This window comes from Pseudorca crassidens, chromosome 8 (assembly GCF_039906515.1).
Source record: "Pseudorca crassidens isolate mPseCra1 chromosome 8, mPseCra1.hap1, whole genome shotgun sequence".
Lineage (NCBI taxonomy): Eukaryota > Metazoa > Chordata > Mammalia > Artiodactyla > Delphinidae > Pseudorca > Pseudorca crassidens.
In genome coordinates this window covers 51,795,409-51,821,338 of record NC_090303.1, presented here as the reverse complement: position 1 = coordinate 51,821,338, position 25,930 = coordinate 51,795,409, and the positions used below count along the sequence as shown (strand labels likewise).

At 36.4% G+C, this 25,930-nt stretch overlaps 1 protein-coding gene and 1 long non-coding RNA gene across 2 annotated transcripts in view; one reads left to right on the top strand and one right to left on the bottom strand.

The window, feature by feature from the left end:
* LOC137229077 (uncharacterized) overlaps window positions 1–25,930 on the top strand; it is an 80,248-nt gene that overhangs the window by 16,544 nt on the left and 37,774 nt on the right. The gene's annotated exons all lie outside the window — the stretch shown is intronic.
* Window positions 132–14,357, bottom strand: LRRD1 (leucine rich repeats and death domain containing 1). The gene is made up of 5 exons (XM_067745536.1): window positions 12,411–14,357; window positions 11,088–11,286; window positions 3,433–3,594; window positions 969–1,086; window positions 132–318 (listed from the first exon to the last, which is right to left on the bottom strand). Exons 1-5 carry the CDS (start codon window positions 14,355–14,357, stop codon window positions 132–134), a joined length of 2,613 nt encoding a protein of 870 aa, XP_067601637.1.

The window sequence follows — 25,930 nt, the reverse complement described above, 5'->3', positions numbered from 1 at the left end:
GAGTGGTAGCCGTAAATTGTCATCATCTCTTAGGACTACATGAAAAGAAACATGATGTGCAATTCTCTTGTATCCAGTTTCAATTATATAAGTGCATCATAAGTTCTCAGTTCTTATTCTGGATACACTGTTCAGAATTTAACTGCACATGTAAAAAGTTTTAAAGCTGTTATTTTGTCCATAATTTCATATGCTCCTATCATAGTTAGTGCCCGAGTTAGTTGGTCTCTTAGAGCAGCAGTGGTTACTGACAAGTTGTTATTTTCCGTTTTCCACTTATCAAGTGTTCGGTGGACTCTCTCACTTAATGAAACAGTGCTGAAAATTTTGAAATAATAATTATTTTAATTATCAATTAAGAACACTGTTTTAAACTACATCAGTATTATATATCTAGGTTTTCAACCTAGTTTACCAGAGTGAAGTGAGGATTAAATTAATTGGTGAAGATAGTCTATATAAAAATTTAGCACAGAGTTTGGCACATACATAGTAAGTGAATGTTAGTCCCATGCCATCCCTTGTTTCCTTGAAGAAAATCAACAATTCAATTAACATTTGATTCTAAGAGAGATTTACTCAAGACCTCAAAATAATTGTGGACTGTTTACTATAAACCAGTATATTACTGCTACAATGCTACATGCTTTATAACTTGATCTCATGACAGCTCTCTTAGATAAGTCTATCCATTTTACCAGTAAAGAAACTGAGGCACAGGTAAGTTAGGGGACTTATCCAGGATCACAAAACTATTTGGGATTTAAAGCCAAGCAGTCTATCCTCAGAGTACTTGCTTAAAACTACTATACCCATATGGATCTCAAATATATAATAAACTAAAATCAGTCTTTTACAGCAAATTAGAGTTCATGTTAATATGAATGTTTCAAAACCGTGTAATATCAATATGATATAAATCAGAACATGAGAATAAGCTTATACTACATGTTGTCATTCATACATACCTCATTGTAGACTTATCAGTTTCTGTGATTGCCAGGTTTAGTTTTTGACACAAAAATTGAAAATTTGTTTCAGTAATATTGTTGGCAACTATCTTGAAGATCTTCGCTAAGATTTTCTCTACATTTGAACATAAAAGAAAATTTAGGTCATCTCTTTTGAAAAACATACTCTATTCTGAGTTAATATTATAGCTAGGTTTTTTACTTCTGTGCTGCTATAAGATGTACATATCAAATAAGATTGAAAACTAAAGTGCAACTCTAACACACAAACTGAAATTTGAACCATTTATTCCATTTCTTCTAAAATCTGAATAACCCTAAACATAAATAATATAAAATGTCTTATTTAAAAGGATATTATAAGCAACTTCAAGGTGATCATCAAACCCTTTAATTCTTTCAGGATTTGAAATGAATTTAGCTCCTTCCTTCAATTCTGACTTTTTAATATGCTCCTTTGGGTACCATCCTGAGAAACCAAGTTCAAATCTACTATAAATATGGTATATATATATATATATATATATATATATATGCTTATTTTATATTCACATCACTTATTTAATGAATGTTGGCTTAGATATAAGTAGAGTATTTTTAGTTTATAAAAAAGCTTCTAGGTAATTTGAACTAGATCCATTTTTTTTTAGATCCACTTTTTGTTAACCAAGGTAATTTGAGAATTTTCAAGAACCAGTCATCTGCCACTCCTCTGTAATCATCTCAAATCTGTTCTATGCTTTCTGTTTTAAAATTTTTATCCATACCATTAATCCCTCAGGCTAGATTTTATGCTAATGAGATAATTGAAAATCCAATCTCCTAAGTGAAATTTTAAGGAAGAGACCCCATGTTCTTTGTTAATTGCAGAATTAACATCTCCTATGATGACTTCCTTTCCAATTTCTCTCGGTGCCAAGCCTGCAGTATGAAGGCCCCGTGGGAATAAAGAAAGGAGATAAATGGCTTGGATTCTCTTGTTTTTGCTGACTTTCATCTGTTGTCATTGCCCGTTGAACTTTCCCCAAAGAGGCTAGAACCACATGAATCTTCCTTCCTCAGGAACTTGAGTAACAGAATTTTAACAAGGAAGTTCAATCATGTAACTTTACAGACCTTCTCTAAAGTACTGTTACCTAACAGGAATACTTTATAGATCCTTGGAAACCCCTAAAAGCTTTGTTTTATAAAAATAAAGTTACCATTAAATATCCCCTTTTTAATGATAATTAGCAGAACCAACTTGCCTAGCAAGTTAGAGAAAACACCTACAGTGACTTTTTTTTTTTTTTTTTTTTTTTTTATTTATTTATTTATTTATTTTTGCGGTACGCGGGCCTCTCACTGCTGCGGCCTCTCCCGCCGCGGAGCACAGGCTCCGGACGCGCAGGCTCAGCGGCCATGGCTCACGGGCCCAGCCGCTCGGCGGCATGTGGGATCCTCCCGGACCGGGGCACGAACCCGCGTCCCCTGCATCGGCAGGCGGACTCTCAACCACCGCGCCACCGGGGAAGCCCCTACAGTGACTTTTTATTGCTTAGGTTCCTTCCATCCGTGAGGCCCACATCTTGCAAAAGCTTCTGAATGGTAGCCATACATATTGTGGCTTACAGAGGACTGTACATTTTTAGTGACCGTCTCAATAGATTATAAGATTATGATGATATAAGCCTCCTGATTACATAGACAGGGTCCTGATAGTTGTATATATTCTCTTTCCCCAAATCTGGATCATTAAATTGATTTAATACTTAAATACGGCATTAAATTGGAGGACCAAAATATGAATCTACTCTGAGGATTGACAATGAGCAGCAAAGTTAGAGTCCCAGAAAAAAGGTTAGTTGTTGGGAACCCAAACCCAGGGAAAGAACTGGATAGTGAAACTTCCATCCCAACGGCTTGGAGAAACCAGTCTCCATCTGGTCCGGTGAAAGGGCATTTAAGGAAAATGGACCTGCTCTCTGAAATAATCAGGAACAACCAAAGGAGCTCTTAAGAACAGAAGGAATGAAGACTGCCCAAAGATTACAGACAGGTGATCATAATGAGCCAAGAACTGACTGGCATCAATGTAAAGGATCTATGAACTTCCTTCAAGGCAAAATACAACTTTTAGAACAACTACATATGGTGATCAGAACTGATGAAAAAATCTGTATGTAGATTCTCTGAGTTTGGCCACAACCATGATGAAAAATCTCTTGAAGTACATTGAGGCCAGTAGGTGGGAAGCAGCTCACCTGTGACTTAAATTTACCTGTTTTCAATGGTTCAAATTGTGTAGACCCAGATTAAATAATCAAAATTACCAAAATAAACTCCTACCCTTCAGGAAAGGGTAGACGATAAATATTTGAAAGTCTCTGCCAGATTGAAAGCCTCTGATTAAAGCAAACTATTTGTTAATTTATAGATGCCAGAAAATGATTTGTAAGCTAGCCAATCACTCATCACCTACCATCTCTCTCATCTGCCCTCTGTAGATAGCATGCAATAGTACACAATTGTTTTCCTTTACAGATTTCCACTGGAGGTCTCAGCAAAGGGTTATCATCAAAATTTATCTCCTTCAGTGAAAAAAGCTTGTAGATACCACTAGGCAGAGCTGTCAGATTATTTCCTAGTAGAAAAAAAATTACAATTGAATTATATCCTTCTGTAAAAGAAAACTATAGAGACAAATAACAACTATGTAAAGGGCATCTACTGTGTCTCACTGACAAAGTATCAGAGGAGCCTCACAGTGCTGGCAAAACATAAGTTCTTACTGTTGTCCACTTGCTAGGAATGAAAAGGAGAAAGTATAGAAACAGAGCAATGATTCCTTTTTCTCATAGAGAATGACAAAATGAGAAGGAGGCTTTCCTCTTATAATGCAGGAAAGGACTTTACAGAGTAAGTGAGATGGTAATTTTTTTAATAAACTTTGTTTGCAATAATTTCAGATTTACAGAAAAGTTGCAGAAATTGTAGAGTTCCTGTATACTCTTCATCTAGTTTTAGTTTTCCCTGATGTTATCATCTCACATTATTGTATTACATTTTTAAATCGAAGAAACTTTAACATTGGCACATTACTATTAAATAAGCTTTGGACATTTTTGAATTTCATTATATTTTCCATCAATGTCCTTTTTCTGTTCCAGTATCCATTCCAGGATAGCACACTGCATACAGTTATGTCTTCTGGTCTGTGACAGTTCCTCAGCCTGTCCTTGTTGTTCACGATCTTGATGGTTTTGAGTAGTACAAGTTAGGTATTTTGTAGAATATTCCTTAATATGAGTTTATCTGGTATATTTTTTCATGAATAGACGGGGGTTATGGGTTTTTGGAAAGAATACCACAGAGGTGAAGTGCTCTCATCACACCAGAGATACCTGACATCCACAAGACACCACTAGCATGTTAAACGTTATCCCTTGGCTAAAATAGTGTCTTCCAGGTTTCTCTAATGTAATGTTTTGATTTTCTCCATTCCATACTCTATTCTTTAGAACTGAGTTACGAAGTCTGGTCCACCCTCAAGGAGTGAAGATTAAGCTCCAACTTCCCTAAATATAATTTTTTTCAAATTTTTTTCAAATCTGTGGGACTTCCCTGGCAGTCCAGTGGTTAAGACTTCACCTTCCAATGCAGGGGGTGCAGGTTTGATCCCTGATCAGGGAGCTAAGATCCCACATGACTCACGGCCAAAAAACCAAAACATAAAAACAGAAGCAATATTATAACAAATTCAATAAAGACTTTTAAAATGGTCCACATCAAAAAAAAATCTTAAAAAAAATGTTTTTTGATCTTTAAAAAAAACCCACCTTAATCTAATATAAACCTGACATAAAAAGTAAAACTGTGATAACTTCTTGCTCATTGCTTCTTGGAGTGTGTGCTGCTTCTGACTTAAGTATATTCTGTCTCACTCCCTGATATCACTAGCTCTGGGGAAAACCAGTTGCCATGTCATAAAGAGGCTCATATGGCAAGGGACTAAAGCCTGCTGCCAGCAGCCACATAAATAAGCTTTGAAGCAAATCCACCAGCCCTAATCAAGCCTGGCTGCAGCACCAGCCAACAGGTTGGCTGCAATCTCATACAAGACTCTGAGATAGAACAAGTCAGCTAAACACCTCCTGGGTTCCTGACCCTCAGAAACTGTGTGAAATAAATATTTTATTAATTTAAGAAGCGAAAGTTTGTGGAAACTTGTCACATACCCATAGAAAACTGATATAACAGCTAATGGCTAAAAGTACTGAACTGAGATCTAAGGAGCTGCCATTTGCAGGGAAGGAGTTTGTATTTTTAGTCCAGCAACTTAAGTGCCTGATGAAGCAACAATAGCAACAAAAACAAATATCAACATTGGAGAGAAACAGAATTGATTATAGAGTTCACGATTCAAAACAGAGAAAAAAGAAAATGTGGCTCACTCCCAAGAGAAAAATACAACTCAATCGCTGTAGTCAACATATAAGAATTTTAAAGCAGCTAATACAATGATGTTCAAGAATGTAAAGAAAGATATTCTTATAATGAATGAAAAAAAATAGGAAATCTTGGGGCTTCCCTGGTGGCGCAGTGGTTGAGAGTCCGCCTGCCGATGCAGGGGACACGGGTTCGTGCCCCGGGAAGATCCCACATGCCGCCGACCGGCTAGGCCCGTGAGCCATGGCTGCTGAGCCTGCGCGTCCGGAGCCTGTGCTCCGCAACGGGAGAGACCACAACAGTGAGAGGCCCGCGTACCGAGAAAAAAAAAAAAAAAGGAAATCTTGGAGGAGAAATATAAACTATAAAAAAGGAAAAATGGAAATGCTAGAACTGAAAATTTCAGTATCTGAAATTAAAAATTAATTGGAGAGACAACAATAGGATAGAAATGATAGACAAGTCAGTAAACTTGAAGGCAGATCAATATGAGATGCTGAAAGCTCTGTGTACACCACACACACACACACACACACACACACACACACGGAGAGAGAGAGAGCACTTTAGGGATTTGTAGGACAACATGTAAAGGAAATTGGAGTAGAGAAAGAAAATGACGAAGAAAAAAATTTTGAAGGAATAACAGTTAAAAATGTCCCCCAATGTAGTAAAATACATGAATATATAGACCAGAAACAGCAAAATCCAAGCAGTATAAATAAACATGAAAAACACACCTGGAATGAATGCCACAGAAAATTCAGAGTAGGCCTCTCAAAATATCAGCCCCTCCAATTGAAACAATCAAAAGCTGGAAAGGGCTGATAGAATCAGCTTTCTCAGAATTCTGGAACTTAATCCAGAATTTTACGGTTACTAGGATACTGCTCAATGAAGAAAAAGGCAGGAGAATTTTGGTAAGAGAGCACTGTGGCTTTTTCACTCGTCTCCATACCACCCTCCATTTCCCAGCATGGCAGCAACAGCTGTGGGGAGGGCAGCCTGCATTCCTGGTGCAGCTTGCTGGTGCCAGAAAGCCAACATGGACCTTGTTCTTTTAATACTGAGGCTTTGCATTTTGACCTGTCTGCTGATTCCCCGAGGGATTGACACAGAGACTGACTTTTGTTTTGCTCCCCCGACTCAGGATGGAGCTGCCTTCCTGAATGGCAAGTTGTTGTCACATGTAAAGACACACATGTCTGAGCCTACCTGGGGCAAGGAACAGCAGACAGGGAAAGCAGCAAACAGATCCAAAAGCCCAGGAAGGAGGAGGCTGAAGAGGGAGTTTCTTGGGGGAATAAGGGCTGAGAAGGGCCATGGTGTATCCTGGGGGAAATGGAGTACAGTAAGCATATCTAGGACTGAACACATGCACAGAAGAGAACTGAGAGAATCCTAGGTTTGTGCCTGTGGTGGATTTTTGGGCTTCACACAATCAGGCGAAGAAGGCTAAGGCAGAGTCATAGGTGGCCTGACTTAGCATTGAAGTGCCCCAGCATAGAGCTAAGCTGCAAAGACTGGGAAAGTAGTATTTTCTTTTATGGCTCCAGGTATTGAAGGACAGAAGAAGATATCCATGCAAATACTAACCAAAGAGTTGGGGTGGTTTTACTAATATCAGATAACATAGACTTTAAGTCAAAAACTGTTATAAAGGACAAAGGACAGTATATATTTTTAAAAGGATCATTACATTAAGAAGATATAACAGTTATAAGTATATACATACCTAACAGCAAAACCCCAAAGCATATTAGACAAATATTGACAGAATTGAAGGGAGCAACAAGTGGTTCTACAGTAATAGATGGAGACTATAATACCTCACTTTCAATAATGGATAGAACATTTAGACAAAAGGTCAGTAAGGAAATAGGGGACTTGAACAACACTATAAAGCAACTAAACCTAACAGACATACATAGAACACTCCAACAGCAGAATACACATTTTTCTCAAGTGCACATAGAACATTCTCCATGATAGACCATATATTAAGCCACAAGACAAGTCTCAATAAATTAAAATTGACTGAAAAAAGTCATACAATATATCTTCTTTGACCACAATGGAATGAAACTATGAAAAATAATAGAAGGAAAACTGGAAAATTTACAGAGTTAAACAGCATACTTTTAAGCAACCAATGTGTCAAAGATGGAATCAAAAAGGAAATTATAAAATACAAAGAGATGAATGAAAATGAAAACGATAACCAAAAATTATGGATGCAACAGAAGCAGTGCTTAGGATGAAATTTATAGCTGAAAAAGAAGAAATATCTCACATTAATAACTTTACACCTAAATGAACTAGAAAAAGATAAGCAAATTAATCCAAAACTATCAGAAGGAGGAAACAATAAAGATTAGAGCAGATATAAATGAAATAGAGAATAGAAAAACAATAGAATCAACAAAAGCAAAAGTTGGTTCTTTGAAAAGATCAACAAAATTGACAAATTAGCTTTAGTCCATTAGCTTTAGCTCAATGGACTAAGAAAAAAGAAGCAAGACTCAAATTACTAAAATCAGAAATGAAAATGGGAACATTACTACTGATTCTACAGAAATAAAAGATTATAGAGTACTGGGAACATTACTATACCAGCAAATTGGATAATCTAGCTGATGTGAATGATGGAGTTAGAATTCTAAATAATGTCCTACTTCAAAGTCTGTGCTTTGAGGAAAGCAAGGAATTAATCTATAAATCCTGTTCACTGGTATAATGTCTCACATTTATCAAAATATTTTCATAAGTTTTAACTTATATTTCCACGATTCTATGAACAAACAGAAGTTATAGCTTTCCTATCTTGCTGATGGAAAAACTGAGGTTCAAAGTGGTTATCTTCCTAAATCCACTAGCGTTAGTGACAGAGGGGACTAATTCTCAAGACTGTATATAAATGTCTTTTGTCTGAATAATGAAGATGCTACCAGCTTTCAAAGTCTCATTCAGTCCAAATCTATGACGTGGGTATTCCTGTTAGCTTCGTTTCATGAATGGAGGAAACAGATTATAACTTCAAATCTGGCAAGGAAAGCTGGAGACCGTGGGCATGCCAGTTGTGTAGCGATTATCTCTTAGATCCAAACCCATCTCTTGGATGGGTTTGGACTAGATGGGTATGGACTAGAAAATACTAGTCCATACTTTGGATCTCTTAGATACAAACCCATCTCGTGGGCTCCTTGACTGTTTTTCCTTGAGTGTCACACCAGCAACACTCTTTTACCCCACCGGCAGCAGTTCCAGCCCATATAACAGGTGAATGCAGTTTGCAGTTTTCCCAACACTTGCAGAACTAGCTCCTCTCTCTCTCTCTCTCTCTCTTTCTCTCTCTCTCTCTCTCACACACACCCCTACACAAACACACACTTACCATCCCCAAGCTCAGAGGAACAAGCACCAGGCAAGCAGTACTTCATCCTCAGACTTCCGAGTTTCACCACTGCGTGACCCCTCTTCCAAACTTATAAGTTTTAATAATTCCAAATTCTTCATTTTATTCCCTTAGCCATAAGACGGTTATTGCTTCCTGCCATTGCTACTTTTGTGATAACCTTAGGATTCTCTCTTTACCCTTTTAGTTAAACAGTTAAGAAGATTTTACTTAGTAATTAACTAAGGTGTGGTTTCTGGATCCTGACTGATACACTTTTCTAATTCTGATAGGGACTAACAGAGAACTGGCTAAGCTTGCAGAAAAGTCTGTGATCTTCCTATTTTGTCTTGATTCTTGTACTAGAAAACCTCGAGAGAACTGTGCTTTCTATTGGTAGTTGTGTTCTCCAGTGGGTCAGAAGACTCTGGTCAGCCTTTTTTTTTTTTATGCACAAATAGTAGCTGAGTGAAGCGTGTCCTACACTTGGACAAAATAGATAACCTCCCTAAAAAACAGTGAAACTTTGCCAAAATACAAAAGTGGGACCAAAAACTTAAATTGCAGGGCTGAGTTATTGTACCTTATTGCAAGTGATCGCAAACTGATGTATACCTACATAGCCAGCTTACTAGGGGTTCTGGGGATTCAGGAAACAAATGCCAGTTGCATTATATCTAAGTATTGATATATTTACTGTAGGTTTTACTGTACTACTGGTACTAGTGCACCCAAAAGATGAGTTTGTTTTTAATCTAGAAATCCTCTAAATTTAAGAAGGTGCAGGGCTCTGGTTATAAGTGCTACTTTCAACTGAAAGATATAATTTTAGAAACCCAGCTGTTTATGAGATTAGCTGGTACAACCACTATGGGCATAAATTTCCTCATATCTGGTAAAGTTGAAGATGTACATAACCTCTGATCCAGTGATTCTACTTACAGCTATATGCACTTCGAAAAACTCAAGCAGATGTATACTAGGAACATGTACAGGGATATTTATAGTAGCAAACAAATTGGAAACAACCTAATTGTCTATCAACAGGATAATGGATTAATTGTTGTTTAACCATGTAATTGAATATTATACATATTATGCAACATTTAAAATGAATGAAATAGGTCTATGTATACATTGACATGGATTAACTTTAGAAATATGACAAATGAAAAAGCAAGTTACAGAATTGTAAATTACATACCATATAGTATAAGATATAATAAAATTTAAAACTCTAAATAATGTTATTTTGTTATGGATATATATATGTATAAAAACATAGATAGAAAAAAGATATACATCCATTTCAGTACATTGGTTACTTCTAGTTTGGGGAGAAGTACAAAAGAAGTTTCACTTCTATTTTTAAAAGATAAACATCGGGCTTCCCTGGTGGTGCAGTGGTTGAGAGTCCACCTGCCGATGTAGGGGACACGGGCTCGTGCCCCGGTCCGGGAAGATCCCACATGCCACGGAGCGGCTGGGCCCGTGAGCTGTGGCCGCTGAGCCTGCGCGTCCGGAGCCTGTGCTCCGCAACGGGAGAGGCCACAACAGTCAGAGGCCGCGTACCGCAAAAAAAAAAAAGATATACATCAATTTCAGTACACTGGTTACTTCTAGTTTGGGGAGAAGTACAAAAAAAGTTTCAATTCTATTTTATTTCTTAATCAAAAATATCTCAAGTAAATAACACAAAATGTTAGCATTCCTTATACCTGAGAGTAAGTACATAGGTGTTTATTATTTTTCTGTAAGTTTGAAATATTTCATAATAAAAATTATTAAGAAAAATACTAGTCTAGCTTTGGGAATTCTGATATTTTTAGAGTGAGTGATTTACTTTTTGTTGTTGTTGTTATTGAAGTGATTTACTTTGTAAAAGAGTGTAAGGTATTAGAGTATTGTAGGGTGTAGGAGTGGGATCGAGGAGCCAGCAGAGAAGGAAAATAGAGAAAATGCTGACCTAAGGTTGTGTAGGTAGGTGTGTGAAGAGAGAGAGATGAGGTCAGGTTCACAAAGGGAAGAAATAATGACTGGGTATAGGCAGAGAAAACAGAAAAGAAATGAAAATGTGTGCAGGTTCCCCAGCTGGATTATAACCTCTTTTAGGGAAGGAACTGGACCTTATGGTTTGCTCTCATTTTCTGTACCTGCACTAGCCATTTCCTTCCTATTGGCACTTAATACATGATGTTGACTGTTTGCCATTCTGTCTTGTCAGCAAAATTTGCAAACTAGAAACCAAAACTCAACTTAATTTATTATGCTTATTGGTTATGCTTGACACTCACCACTCAAGTTTAGTTGCTGGAGAGCATTTAAAGATAGAAAAGATGGTGGCAGATATCTTATTTGATTGTTGTATGCATTTAAACTAACCAAACCTCTCAGCTCCCCTATATTTCTTGGCATCTCTCTGATTTCATTATTTGAGATATCAAGTCCTTTAAGTTGAGTCATATTAGACAGCTCTTCCGGAAGTCTTGTTAACTGTAACAAAGGTTAAACAATTATATTTTTAATAAATATTTCTATGACTAAAACTTTTAATAAAATAAAATGGAAGGAGAGTTTTTTTGTCCTAAAAAAGATATATTTTCATTATGTCACAAAGTCTTTGTGATTCCCTTGCTTAATAAAACCCACAACAAATTGTGTAGCATGCAGGTATTTCCCCAGTCTGACCAGTGCTACCAATTCAACCCTGTGGCTTGCTAACCACTTTCCTCACTCTCCCAACACTCAGTGTTCGTTGCCACCTTATCCCTTTCTTCCATCCCTAAAGCTTACCCTGCTTTGATTTCTTCTCCGCCCTGAAGTCTTTCTAAACTGTTCTCTTCCATATTTGATCTCTTTACTCCTACTCTCATTAACATTACTTTTTATTAGTCCCTTATGTGTTCTTCTTGGATTTTTAAATGACATGATATATGTTTTATCCTTTTTGTATACATGCTCCCAGTCATGATGCATTTTGAGTAAGTGCTCAGTAAATTTCTTTATAATGGACACACACAGTTTGGCAATATAGCCTCAAATGAAAATTCCTAGTATGAAAAGTATTGCAAAGTAACAGGAATTAAGATACTCTGCTAAGGCAAAGAAAAAATATGCATCGTCAGAAAAACTAAGGCCATCACAAGTGGTGTTTGAAATAAAGGAAGTTCTATGAGTGAACAAAAGAGTTTTGAATATATGGGCCCCTCAGAAATAATCAAACAACAAGGTGAATACTGGATATTGTGCTCAGTGTTCTTCTATATATAAAAGAAGCATAACAGACAATCCCTAACTTCAAGGAGATTAAAATTTAGTTCTAAATTATATTACATCCATAACTTTAAAACTCCTTTCACAGTTAAACTGAAATAAAAATAAGTCTATAAAATTGTCAGCTTTAATTACTTGGGATTTCATTTTAATGAAATATTTTCCTATAAAACTCTTGTGTTGAAAAGTTTATTTGTAAGCCGCATTTGAGGTTTTTAAAAAAAGCCTATCCTTTACAAAATAAAGTATTCCAGCTAAATTAAACACACACACACACTACAGCTTAGATTCTGATCCCCTTCAGTCATGCCTTCCCCACAAAGTCCTAAATATCCATCTCTTACCTTTCTCCCATTTATCTGGCTTATATTCAGCACTTCCAGTGATTGAAGTTGGCAAAGTTCAATAGGAAAACATATAAATTGATTGCTTGAGATGTTTAATTTCAGGATTCCTTTTAAGTTACAGATGTCTGAAGGAATAGTCTGTATTTGGTTTTCTGAAAGATCAAGTACTTGCAAATTTTCTAAAGTACACACTTCTATGGGGAAAGTTTCCAACTTATTACAGCATAAAATAAGAACACGGAGCGATACCATATTGGAAATAGATGGTTGAATTTTCCTTATTTTGTTTTTACCAAGATCAAGGTATTCAAGATTAATAAGAGAACATAAGTGCTCAGAAAATATTAGGAGTTTGTTTTCATTAAATTCTAAATGAAGCAGTTGTTTACTGAAAGATATATCTACAGGTATTTCTGAAATATAATTTCCATTAAAACCCAAATAATAAAGAGAATCTAAAGCACACAAACCTAGTGGAAAATACATTATTCTATTATAACTCAATTCAACTTTAGTTATTTTTCTACAGTTTTTTATTTCAATAGGAAAGTCTGCGATTAAATTTCCTGAAAATTCTAGGCTGAACATATTATTAAGATGTGAAATATATTCAGGTATTTTCACGATATTATTTCTGTTTATATGGAGTTTTCTTAAATTTTTAAGCTTATGTATGTTCTTAGGAAGTTCTGTTAACTTATTATCACTAAGACTAAGGCATTCCAACATTACGCAGTGGGAAATTTTCTCTGGTAGGTCTTTCAATAAATTTTTATCAAGTATTAGAATCCTAAGTTCCCTAAAATTCTCAATTTTGTGTGAAATAACTTCCAATTTATTGTCTGTCAGTTGGAGTTCTTTCATTTTGAGCAACTGAAAAATTTCCACGGCCAAAAAGGTAAGTTTATTGTGATCAAGTAAAAGTATTTCTAAATTTTTAAGTTCCTTAATTTCTTTTGGCAAACTGTTTATCAGGTTTCCAGAAAGGTTTAGTAAAATTAACTTTGGAAGGAAGCACAGAGCTTTAGGAAATACTGTTAACTGATTATATTCCAGATTGAGAGCCCTCAAGTTTTTCAAACTAGAGAGAGTATCTGGTATATGTCTTAACTTATTTTTAGCCAAATTTAAAATTTCCAAGTTTCCAAGACTTTCCAAGCCAGAAGGAAAATCCTCAATGCAATTGTTATTTAAAAACAGTTGCCTGATAGTCCCAAGCTGTGATATTTCTTTAGGGATATGTGATATTTGGTTGTGGCTGACATTTAATAGCTGTAAATTATGAAGTAACTGAATTTCAGATGGAAGTGATGATAACCCATTTTCTTGCATGGTTAGAATTTCAAGTCCTAGCAGATCACTGGAGTCTGCCCCTTTAAAACTTTTGATTTCATTCTCATCTAAATAGAGATATTTTACATACTTGATTTTTAAAATGTCCTTAGGGAATTCTTGTAAACCCTTGGCTTTGAGGTTAACTGTAAACTTATCTGATCCTAAGCCAAGTCCTTTCTGATTTTCTTCAGAGAGTTGTGGACTAATTTTTTCTAATGTTTCATGAGTTAGGGAGTCAACGAAAGCCTGATATTCAGCACTCATCTTAGTTACTGATAGTGATGAACTTTGTGAAATTTCACTTTTTGACTGCAAACTGTCATATGTAGCAATTGTTTCAGAAACTTGAAGAGTTTTCCTTTGTTCTTCATTTCTCTTAGACTTACTTCCAGAGGAGGATGTTGATGTATCATCACATATACCTAATGTATTTTTTCTAGGACGCACTTTACAAATTTGGTTGGAAGTGGTCCCATCAGAAGCTTCCTTTAGAGAGTTTGATGTTTCTTTAATAATTCCAGATTTCTCTACTAACCGTGATCTAGATTCTTTCCTAAATTGACTAGTGAGATCCTCTAGCTCTTCTGAAGTACTCTTCTTTTCAGACATCTTCTTTGCTGATATGTTTTATACCAATACAAGATTGCAATTCAATTATAATTTTCATGTTTAATTTTTTCCTTTGAACCTACAAAACAAATGATGTGAAGAGATATAATAAAGCTGTTAAAATTACAAATGAATTTTAATACAACTTTATTCTATAATAAGTAATTTAATAATTATTAAAATACATTTATAACTAATTAACTTATATATAATTTCTGGCTAAAGATAGTTTATTGATTGCATGCATTTATCACAATACTCTTGATACCACATTAAAATTATAGAAAGGAATAAAAAAGATCAAAGAAAATGAGGAAGGTTACATGAGAGAATGAAAGAACTCAGCAAATTTTTGGAAGACAGGGAATAGCCAGTGGCCCCCCCCCGTGCCACATGCAGAGAGTACCATTCTCATTGTGGATATTGTAGGTTTACATATGGTATTGAAGCATCTTGTCCCAACAAATTCAGTGCGTTATGACAGTTCTCCAATAGGTGGAAGTAAAATGCCTTAAAGAAGAGGATGCTTTCTATAAAAAGTAGAAGTAAAACAACCTTTTCAAGGACTAACGCCTGACTTTAAGTCTTTTGTTTAACTCTTGAGGAACCTGCACAACTAGGCAGCACCCTTCTTCAGAGGTCTGGATCCCATCTCTGTAGGTCCCTCCTCCAAGTTTGTGGTTTTTAATAACCCAACCTCTTCCCTTCGTTCCATCATCCCTAAGGGTGGTAGCTACTTCCTGTATTTATTATCTCTATGTTACTGCAGTTCCCCCTCTACCTTTTCAGTTCTCCAATACTTGACTACACAACTCCCTATATTTACTGCTCCTTCTTTTTATTATTATTATTTATTGAAATATGGTTGATTTACAATATTGTATTAGTTTCAGGTTACAGCAAAGTGATTCAGTTATATTTTTCAGATTTTTTTCCATTATAGGTTATTACAAGATATTGAATATAGTTCCCTGTGTGATACAGTAAATCCATGTTGCTTATGTGTTTTATGTATAGTACTTTGTATCTGTTAATCCCATACTCCTAATTTATCCCTTCCCCCACCTTTCCCCTTTAGTAACCATAAGTTTGTTTATGATGTCTGTGAGTCTATTTCTGTTTTGTATACATATTCATTTGTATTATTTTTTTAGATTCCACATATCAGTGATACCATATAATATTTGTCTTTATCTGACTTGCTTCATTAAGCATAATATTTTCTAGGTCCAACGATGTTGCTGCAAATGGCAATATTTCATTCATTTTTATGGCTGAGTGATACTCCATTGTGTATATATATCTTCTTACGCCAGTCATCTGTTGATGGGCATTTGGGATGTTTCCATATCTTGGCTATTGTAAATAGTGCTGCTGTGAACACTGGGGTGTGTGTATCTTTTTGAATTAGAGTTTTCGTCTTTTCCAGGTATATACCCAGGAGTGGAATTGCTGGATCATATGGTAGCTCTATTTTCAGTTTTTTAAGGCACCTCTATACTGTTTTCCATAGTGACTGCACCAATTTACATTCCCACCAACAATGTAGAGGGGTTCCCTTTTCTCCATATCCTCTCCAGCATTTATTATTTGTAGACTTTTGGTTGATAGCCATTCTGACTGGTGTGAGGTGCTACCTCATCATGGTTTTGACTTGCATTTCTCTAATAATTAGAGATGTTGAGCATCTTTCCATGCACCTGTATGTCTTCTATGGATAAATGTCTATTTAGGTCTTCTGCTGATTTTTTGATTGGGTTGTTTGTTTGTTTTGTTTTGTTTTGTTTTGCGGTACACGGGCCTCTCACTGTTGTGGCCTCTCCCGTTGCGGAGCACAGGCTCCGGACGCGCAGACTCCGGACGCTCAGACTCTGGACGTGCAGGCTCAGCGGCCATGGCTCACAGGCCATGGCTTATGGGCCTAGTTGCTCTGCGGCATGTGGGATCTTCCCAGACCGGGGCATGAACCCGTGTCCCCTGCATCGGCAGGGGGACCCTCAACCACTGCACCACCAGGGAAGCCCGGGTTGTTTGTTTTTACTTATTTTTTCAATGTTGAGTTATATGAACTGTTTGTATATTTTGGATATTAACCCATTGTCCATTACATTATTCTCAAATATTTTCTCCCATTCTGTAGGTTGTCTTTTCATTTTGCTGATGGTTTCCTATGCTTTGCAAAAGCTTTTTAGTTTGATTAGGTCCCATTTGTTTATTTTTGCTTTTATTTCTTTTGCCTTGGGAGATTGATCTAAGAAAATATTGCTACACTTTATGTCAGGATGTCTTGCCTATGTTCTCTTATAGGAGTTTTAGGGTGTCATGTCTTATATTTAGGTCTTTAAACCATTTTGAGTTTATTTTTGTATATGGTATGAGGGAGTGTTCTAATTTCACTGATTTACATGTAGCTGTCCAGCTTTCCCAACACCACTTGTTAAAGTGTCTTTTCTCCTTGGTATATTCTTATCTCCTTTGTAGTACATTAATGGACTATAGGTATGTGGGTTTGTTTTGGGGCTCTCAGTTCTGTTCCATTGATCCATATGTCCGTTTCTGTGCCAATACCATGCTGTTTTGATTACTGTATCTTTGTAGTATAGTCTGAAGTCTGGAAGAGTTATGCCTCCAGCTTTGTTCTTTTTAATCAGGATTGCTCTGACAATTCTAGGTCTTTTGTGGTTGCATATAAATTTTTGGATTATTTGTTCTAGTTCTTTGAAAAATGTCATGTGTATTTTGATAGGGATCACATTGAATCTAGATTGCTTTGGGTATTATGGCCATATTAACAATATTAATTTTTCCAATCCAAGAGCATCGGATATCCTTCCATTTCTTTGACTTATCTTCAATTTCTTTTATCAGTGTCTTATAGTTTTCAGTGTATAGGTCTTTAACCTCCTTGGTTAAGTTTATTTGTAGGTAATTTTTTTTAATCGATTTTAAACAGGATTGTTTTTTTACTTTCTCTTTCTGGTATTTCATTGTTAGTGTAAAGAAATGCAACGTATTTATGTATATTAATCTTGTATCCTGCTCCCTTGTTGAATTCATGGATTAGTTCTAATAGTTTTTGTTTGGAGATTTTAGGGTTCTCTATATAGAGTATCATGTCATCTGCAAATAGTGACAAATAGTGACAGTTTTACCTCTTCCTTTCCATTATTTCTTTTTAGTACCTAATTCCTGGGGCTAGTTCTTCCAATACTATGTTAAATAGAAGTGGTGATATTGGGTATCCTTATCTAGTTTCTGAATTTAGTGTGAAGGCTTTCAGCTTTTCATTGCTGAATATAATGTTGACTGTAGGTTTGTCATATATTGTTTTTATTATGTTGAGATATGTTCCCTCTATACCCACTTTGGTAAGAGTTTTTATCATGAATGGATATTGAATTTCGTCAAATGCTTTTTCTGCATCTATTGAGATGATCGTGTGGTTTTTGTTTTTTCTTTTGTTGATGTGGTGTATCACATTGATTGATTTACATATGTTGAACCATCCTTGCGACCCTGGTATGAATCCAACCTGATCATGGTGTATGATCCTTTTTATGTATTGTTGGATTCAGTTTGCCAATATTTTGTTGATGATTTTTGCATCTGTACTCATCAAATATATTGACCTGTAATTTTCGTTTTTTGTAGTGTCTTTGTCTAGTTTTGTTATAAGGGTGATAGTGACTTCGTGGAATGAATTTGGTAATGTTCCCTCCTCTTCAATTTTTTGGAGTACTTTGACAGGATCAGTATAAGTTCTTCTTTGTACGTGTGGTAGAATTCCCCAGTGAAGCTGTCCAGTCCTGGACTTTTGTTTGCAGGGAATTTCATTAAAGATTCTGTTTCACTTCTAGTGATTGCTCTGTTCAAATTAACTGTTTCTTCTTGACCCAGTTTTGGCAAGCTGTATGTTTCTAGAAACTTGTCCATTTCTTCTAGGTTGTCCTAGCATATAACTGTTCATAGTATTATGATTTTTTTTGTATTTCTGTAGTTTCAGTTGTTATTTCTTCTGTAGTTTCAGTTTCTGTAGTTTCAGTTGTTATTTCTTCTCTTTCATTTCTTATTTTGTTAATTTGGGTCCTTTCTCTTTTCTTCTTGGTAAGCCTGTCTTGAAGTTTGTCAATTTTGTTTATCTTTTCAAAAAAATTATTGGTTTTTATTGATCTTTTCTGTTGTTTCTTTTAATCTCTATTGTATTTATTTCCTCTGTGATCTTTATTATTCCCTTTCTTCTGCTGAATTTGGGTTTTGTTTTTTCTTCTTTTTCTAATTCTTTTAGGTGATAGGTTAAGTGTTTATTTGAGATTTTTCTTATTTCTTGAGGAAGGTTTGTGTCACTATGAACTGCCCTCTTAGAACTGCTTTTGCTGCATCTCAGAGATTTTGTAAGGTTGTATTTTCATTTTCGTTTGTCTTGAGGTATTTTCTGATTTTTTCTTTGATTTCATCGTTGACTCATTGTTTTCTTTAGTAGCATGTTGTTTAGTTTCCATGTGTTCATTCTTTTCTCGTTTTTCTTTCTGTGGTTGATTTCTAGTTTCATATGGTTGTGGTCAGAAAGGATGAAATAATTCTATTCTCTTAAATAATTGAAATAATTTCAATTATAATTTCAATTATTTCTACTATTAATGTAGTACTGTCAGTTTCTCCCTTTATGTCTGTTAGTTGTTTTAGATATTTAGGTGCTCCTATATTGGGTGCATATATGTTAATGAATGTAATATACTCTTGTTGTATTAATCCCTTTATCTTTATATAATGTACTTATTTGTCTTTATGGCCTTTGGTTTAAAGTCTGTTTTGTCTAATTTGAGTATTGCTACCTCTGCTTTCTTGTCATTTCTATTTGCATGAAATATATTTTTCCATCCCCTCACCTTCATTCTGTGTGTGTCTTTTGCCCTGAAGTGAGTCTCTTGTTGGCAGCATATTGTAGATTCTTGGTTTTCTTAATCCAGTCTGCTACTGTATGTCATTTGACTGGATCATTTAGTTCATTGACACTTAAAGTAACTATTGATAGGTATGTAAAATGGTATTGCCATTTTAAACCTTGTTTTCCAGTTGTTTTTGTAGTTCTTCTTTGTTCATTTCTTCTTCTTTTTGTTTTTCCTTTTGTGGTTTGATGATTTTCTTTTGCAGTATGCTTGAATTCCTTTCTTTTTGCTTTTTGTGAATCTGTTGTATGTTTTTGATTTGTGGTTACTCTAGTTTTCAAGTATGTTGACCCATGACTATATCTACTTGCTTTAAACTGATAGTCATACAAATTCAAACACATTCTAAAAGATCTATATATTTATACTCCTCTCCCCCACATTTTGCAATTTTGATGTCCTGTTTCACATCTTCATGCTTATCCTTTTGCTGTTAATTGTAATAGTTATCATTGCTTTTGCAAAATTTTTGATTATTTTTTTGAGCTATGTACTGGCTTATTTAAGTGATCTTCAATTCTTTTATATATTGGCCTTTCCTATATGGTTTTCCATTTCCTATAGATCCTTTTCTGTTTAGAGAAGACCCTTCAATATTTCTTTTAGGGTAGGTTTAGTATTGCTGAATTCTTTTAGTTTTAGCTTATCTGAGAAATTTTTTATCTTGTCTTCTATGCTAAATGATAGTCTTGCTGGATAGAGTATTCTAGTTTTCAGGTTTTCCCTTTCAGGACTTTGAATACATCACACCACTCCCTTCTGGCCTGCAAAGTTTCTGCAGAGAAATCAGTTGACAGCCTTATGGGGATTCCCTTGTAACTTACTCTTTGTTTTCTTTTGCTGCCTTTAGAATCCTATCTTTAACTTTTGCCATTTTAATTATGATGTGTCTTGCTGTGGATCTGTTTGGGTTCATCTTGTTTGGGATCCTCTGGGTTTCCTGTACTTGAATATCTGTTTCCTTCCTTAGGTTTGGGAATTTTTCAGCCATAATTTCTCCAAATACATTTTCGATCCCCCTTTTTGTCTCTTTTCCTTCTGGAACCCCTATTATGCGTAGGTGGGCATGCTTTATATTCTCCTATAGATTCCATATGTTGCTATCATTTTTTTTCATTTGTCTTTCTGTCTGCTGTTCTGACTTTGTGATTTCCATTATTCTCTCTTCCAGATCACTTATTTGTTCTTTCATTTCATTTAGTGCTATTCATTGCTTCTAGGTTAGTTTTTATCTCGGCAATTGAATTGTCTAATTTTGATTGATTCACCTTTATAGTTTCTAGTTCCTTGTTACAGTGATCTTCATTTTTATCGAAAATTTCTCTTAATTACTTTAGCATTTTTATTATCCCCTTTTAATTACTTTAGCATTTTTATTATCTCCTTTTTGAACTCAGGGTCTGGTAGACTAATGAGGTCTGTTCCATTGTTTTTTTATTTCAGGGGACTTCTCTTGTTCTTTTTATTAAAAGTAGTTCCTCTGCTTTTTCATTTTACTTAACTTTCTATGTCTCTATGAATTTAGGAGAAACAGTTATCTACTGTGGTCTTGAAGGGGTGTTTTTATGTGGGATCATCCCTGTGAAGACTGCGTTTCCAATATTTTTGGTGCAAGAATTGGTTTTGGTATACATAACAGCCACGTCTTTCTTCAGAGTATGCTGGCTGTTATCCCTTTGATAAGGGGTTGTGATTGATGTTGTGGTGTCTAGAGGCTGTACTGGATGTGAAGTGGGGCTTCCTCTTTGCTCTGTGGTTGTCACTACCCTATTGGGGGTGGGATCTGCTCCCCAGTTGTTCGAGTAGAAGCCCTGAAGGTTGGGTTTGATCAGGCTCCGTTGCCGTTGGGTGCATGCCTTGCACCAAAGGAGATGATTGCTGAAGCAAGTGAGGCCCATGCTGTTACAGCAGACGTGTGTGCTGCCTGTGTAGGCATCTGCATTTTCACTCAGAAGCAGCCCAAGATCGCATCCCTTTCTCTGTTGTGTTCATCCCAAATCTAGTGCAAGGCTGTGGTGTGCAATAGCCTGGGGCTGGGGTCAGGGTGTTGTGGCTGCAGGAATTGAGGTGGCTGTGCTGCCTCCTGGGATCTGGACTGCCTCTGTGGCAGTCTTCTCCCAGGACCTGTCTGCCCAAGATTAAGTTCTTAGCCACTGCATGTTCTTGGCACCACCTGGTGCACAAGCTGACAATGTCTTCCCAGTTTCACCCACAGCCCTCAAGTGTGTGCTGACAATGGTCTCTGCAGTTCTGCCCAGATCACATTTCAGGTGCCTCAGTCTGTCTCTGTGTAGCTAGACTGAATCTTTGCCCTGATCTCGCACCAGCCTGTGGTGTGGAGTGAATGGGGCCAGGGTATTCACCTCTTTGGATTGGGAAATGTAGCAAGTTGGTAGCCACCAGAGCAAGTCTCTCTCCTCCCTGATTGTTAGCACACCAGCATGCGGGCACTCCTCGTGAGAGTCTAGGCTTCTCCAGCCCTTCTGTCTGTCTCAGCAGATTTCCCAGCAGACAAGCGGGCTCCCCAGGGCGAGAGTCCACTCATATGGACCTTTTCTTCCTTACAGATGTGTCCCAGGGGCACCAGTCTCCACTGGATGCCCTTTCTTTTTGGGGGCCTACCCAGTTATATGGAGATCTTTATTGCAGGTCTGGTTATATAGGAGATCTTCTGCCAGTTTGCAGTTGGTTTTCTGTGAGAATTGGTCCATATGAAGGTATATTTTTGATGTGTTTGTGGGGAAGGTGAGCTCCATGTCCTCCTACACTGCCACCTTAGTCTCCCTCCTAAATTCTTTCTATTAAACTGGTATGGTTTCAATATTTCATAAACTCTCCAAGAGAACAGAAAAAGAGGGAACAGTTTTCAACATGTTTTATGAGACTAACCTTGATATCAACACCTAAGGAAGACAATGTGAATAAGAAAATTACAGGTCAATTTTACTCAAGGCAAAAATGCAAAAATTCTACACATTATAAAACTGTTCTATATATTTTAGAAACTAGCATATATAAGAAGATGAATTTTTTATATTACTTTTTTTTTAATTAATTAATTTATTTATTTATGGCTTTTTTGGGTCTTCATTTCTGTGCAAGGGCTTTCTCTAGTTGCGGCGAGCGGGGGCCACTCTTCATCGCGGTGCGCGGGCCTCTCACTATCGCAGCCTCTCTTCTTGCGGAGCACAGGCTCCAGACGCGCAGGCTCAGTAATTGTGGCTCACGGGCCCAGTTGCTCTGCGGCATGTGCTATCTTCCCAGACCAGGGCTCGAACCTGTGTCCCCTGCATTGGCAGGCAGATTCTCAACTACTGCGCCACCAGGGAAGCCCAGAAGATGAATATTTTGTGATTAATTTGCCTTTGTCCCAGAAATACAAGGTTTGATTTCAACATGAGAAAATTTATTTTACCACATTAAGATATTAAAAGATAAAAACCATATTATCATTTCAATAGATGCCAAAGCACTTGATAAATTGCAACATTTTTCATAACTTTAAAGAAAACTTTTAGCAAACTAGGAATACATGAGAATTTCCTTAATCTGCTAAACAGTGTCAATAAAAAATCTACAATAAATGTCGTACCTAGTGCTGAAACAGTAAAAACTTCCTTTGATATTGGAAGCAAGAAAATGTTGCCCTCTATCATCACTTCTATTCAACATTGTACTGGAGATCTTGGCCAGTGTCATGAGGCAAAGAAAAACTGTATAGTGATTATAAAAGAAGAAATAAAAGTCATTAGTTACATATAATATAATTATATATGTAGAATATCCAAGATCATCTACAGATAAATTATTAGAATTGATAAGAACATAAAGTAATGTTGATGAATACAAGCTCAACATACAAAAATCAATCTCAGGGCTTCCCTGGTGGCGCAGTGGTTGAGAATCCGCCTGCTGATGCAGGGAACACGGGTTTGTGCCCCGGTTCGGGAAGATCCCACATGCCGCGGAGCGGCTGGTCCCGTGAGCCATGGCCGCTGAGCCTGCGCGTCTGGAGCCGGTGCTCCACAATGGGAGAGGCCACAGCAGTGAGGGGCCCGCATACCGCAAAAAAAAAGAAAAAAAAAAATCAATTTCGTTTCTTATGCCAACAAAAAGGAGTTAGAAATGAAATTTTAAAGAGGTATCGTTTATGATCCAGAAATATCAAGTACATAGGAATAAATCTAAAAAAAAATGTGTAAGACTTCTACAAAAAAAATACTACTTAATGTAACTACAAAATGTGATGAGATAAATTGGACAAAACCTAAATAAATGGAGCATTTTTTTTCAAATTGATCTATAAAATGAATAAAATTCTAATCAAAATCCTAACTTTCTTTTTGTGGAACTTGACAAGCTGATTCTTAAAAGTACTTGGACAAAGGGCCAAGAATAGTCATGATACTCTTAAAGAAGGAAATGCAGGTGGGAGAAATTGCTTGTTGGATATCAAGCCTTATTATGAAGCTACAGTAATTAAGGTGATATGGTATTGGTACAAGAATATACAAGTAGGGACTTCCCTGGTGGCTCAGTGGTTAAGAATCTGCATGCCAATGCAGGGGACATGAGTTCAATCCCTGGTCTGGGAAGATCCCACATGCCGTGGAGCAACTAAGCCCGGGCACTGCAACTACTGAGCCTGCACTCTAGAGCCTGTGAGCCACAGCTACTGAGCCCATGTGCAACAACTACTGAAGCCTGCACACCTAGAGTCCATGCTCCACAACAAGAGAAGCCACCACAATGAGAAGCCCGTGCAACGCAACTAGAGAAAGCCCGTGTGCAGCAAGAAGACCCAACGCAGCCAAAAAAAAAGATAGAATATACAAGTAGATCAGTAGAATATATACAAGTCCCAGAAACAGACATTTGATTATGGCATATGGATACTTGATTTATGAAAAAGATGGGACTTTGGAGCATTGGGAAAAAATGGTCTTTTCAATAATGATGCTAGAGCAACTGGACAATTAGTGAACTAGAAAATATGAAAGATATATCCAGAATGTAGTAAAGAGAGATAAGGAGATGGAAAGTGTAAAGCAGCACGTGGAAAATATAATGTAATGGGCCAACATGTCTAATTAAAGTTTCGAAAGGAGAAAGTAGAGACAATGAACCAAAAGCAATATTTTAAAAAATAATGGCTATGAATGTTCCAGGACTGATGAAAAATATGAATCCACAGATCCGTGATGTACAGCATATCCAAAGCAGAATAAATAAAAAGTTTTACCCTGAAACTATAGAACATTATAAACAATGAAAATATCATGAGAGCAGTCAGAGAGTAGGGAGGGAACACTTACAAAGGAATGACAAGACTTCCTAGCAACTATGGTGAAAGTCATGATCAACGTAGAAATGGGTATCCAGTCTAAATATGTTGATAATCAAAATAAATGTGAATGGAATAAATAACCAATTTGTAAAAAAACAAAACAAGAAAGAAAACCTAAGTGCTATTTATGAAAGATAACTCTAAAGCATAAAACCACAAAAAGGTTGACATTAAAAGAATGGGACCCATGCATATATGGACCTTCATCTATGACAAAGATGGCATTAAGAACAATGGGGAAAGAATAGCTTTTGATTCTGGGTCAACTGGGAATCCATATAGAAAGAAAAAGAGTTTTGACCCTTATCTTCGCATCCACAAAAATCAATTTTAGGTGGACTATAGATTTAAATGTGAAAAGTAAAACAATAAGACTTCAAGTAGATGATATTAAGAGGATATCTTCATGACATTAGGATAGAGAATGAATTCTTAAGTGGACACAAAAAGCATTGTTTGTAATAGTAATGGATTGGCTATAACATAAATGTCCATAATAGTAGGCATATTAAATAAATTATATTATTTCCATGTGTAGATCTAACTTTAGTAGAACTGTAACCACACCAGACTGGACCGGGATTTAATCAATACACTTTTGGATTTTGCTTTAACTGAGTGTTAAAGCTTATTTAAAAAATCTGTGTCCAAATGATCTCCACTCAAAATTTCTCAAAATGTATGGCTTATGGCTTTAACTGTAATTTCAACTATGGCTGAGTCAGAGTATTTGGGTCTAGAATTCTCTATTTCCACAATGTGTTTTGTCATATTTTAATTTTATAGTTTTTGCTTTTTGTGCCTCATTTAAGAAATTCTTAAATATTTACTTCTGTATCGGTCGGGGTCCCACAGGAAAGACATGATCCATTCAAATTGAGTAATTTGAGGAAAATTTAACAGAGAGCTTATTTTCAAAGGTGTGGGTAGAGTGTAGGGAAACCACAAAGGATAGCGTTGTACTCTAGGAGAGAGAAAGATACAGATAGATAGATGGTAGGTAGATAGGTAGGTAGATGGATGGATAGATAGATAGATAGATAGATAGATAGATAGATAGATAGATAGAAAAATAGAACCCAGATAGTGCACTGTGGAGAAAGGCCACCTGACTGGAGCTGGGCCTTTGGATGGAGAAACCAGTCAGTCTGCAGCAATGTGCTGCAGCAAGAGAGCCAAGGGAATAAATCCTCAATCTCACTCTCCTCCATTCCTCTTATCTTCTGCTGCTGTTCCCCATTTGCTGAACCCAAATGGAAGCCAAAGAGCATGAGACACAC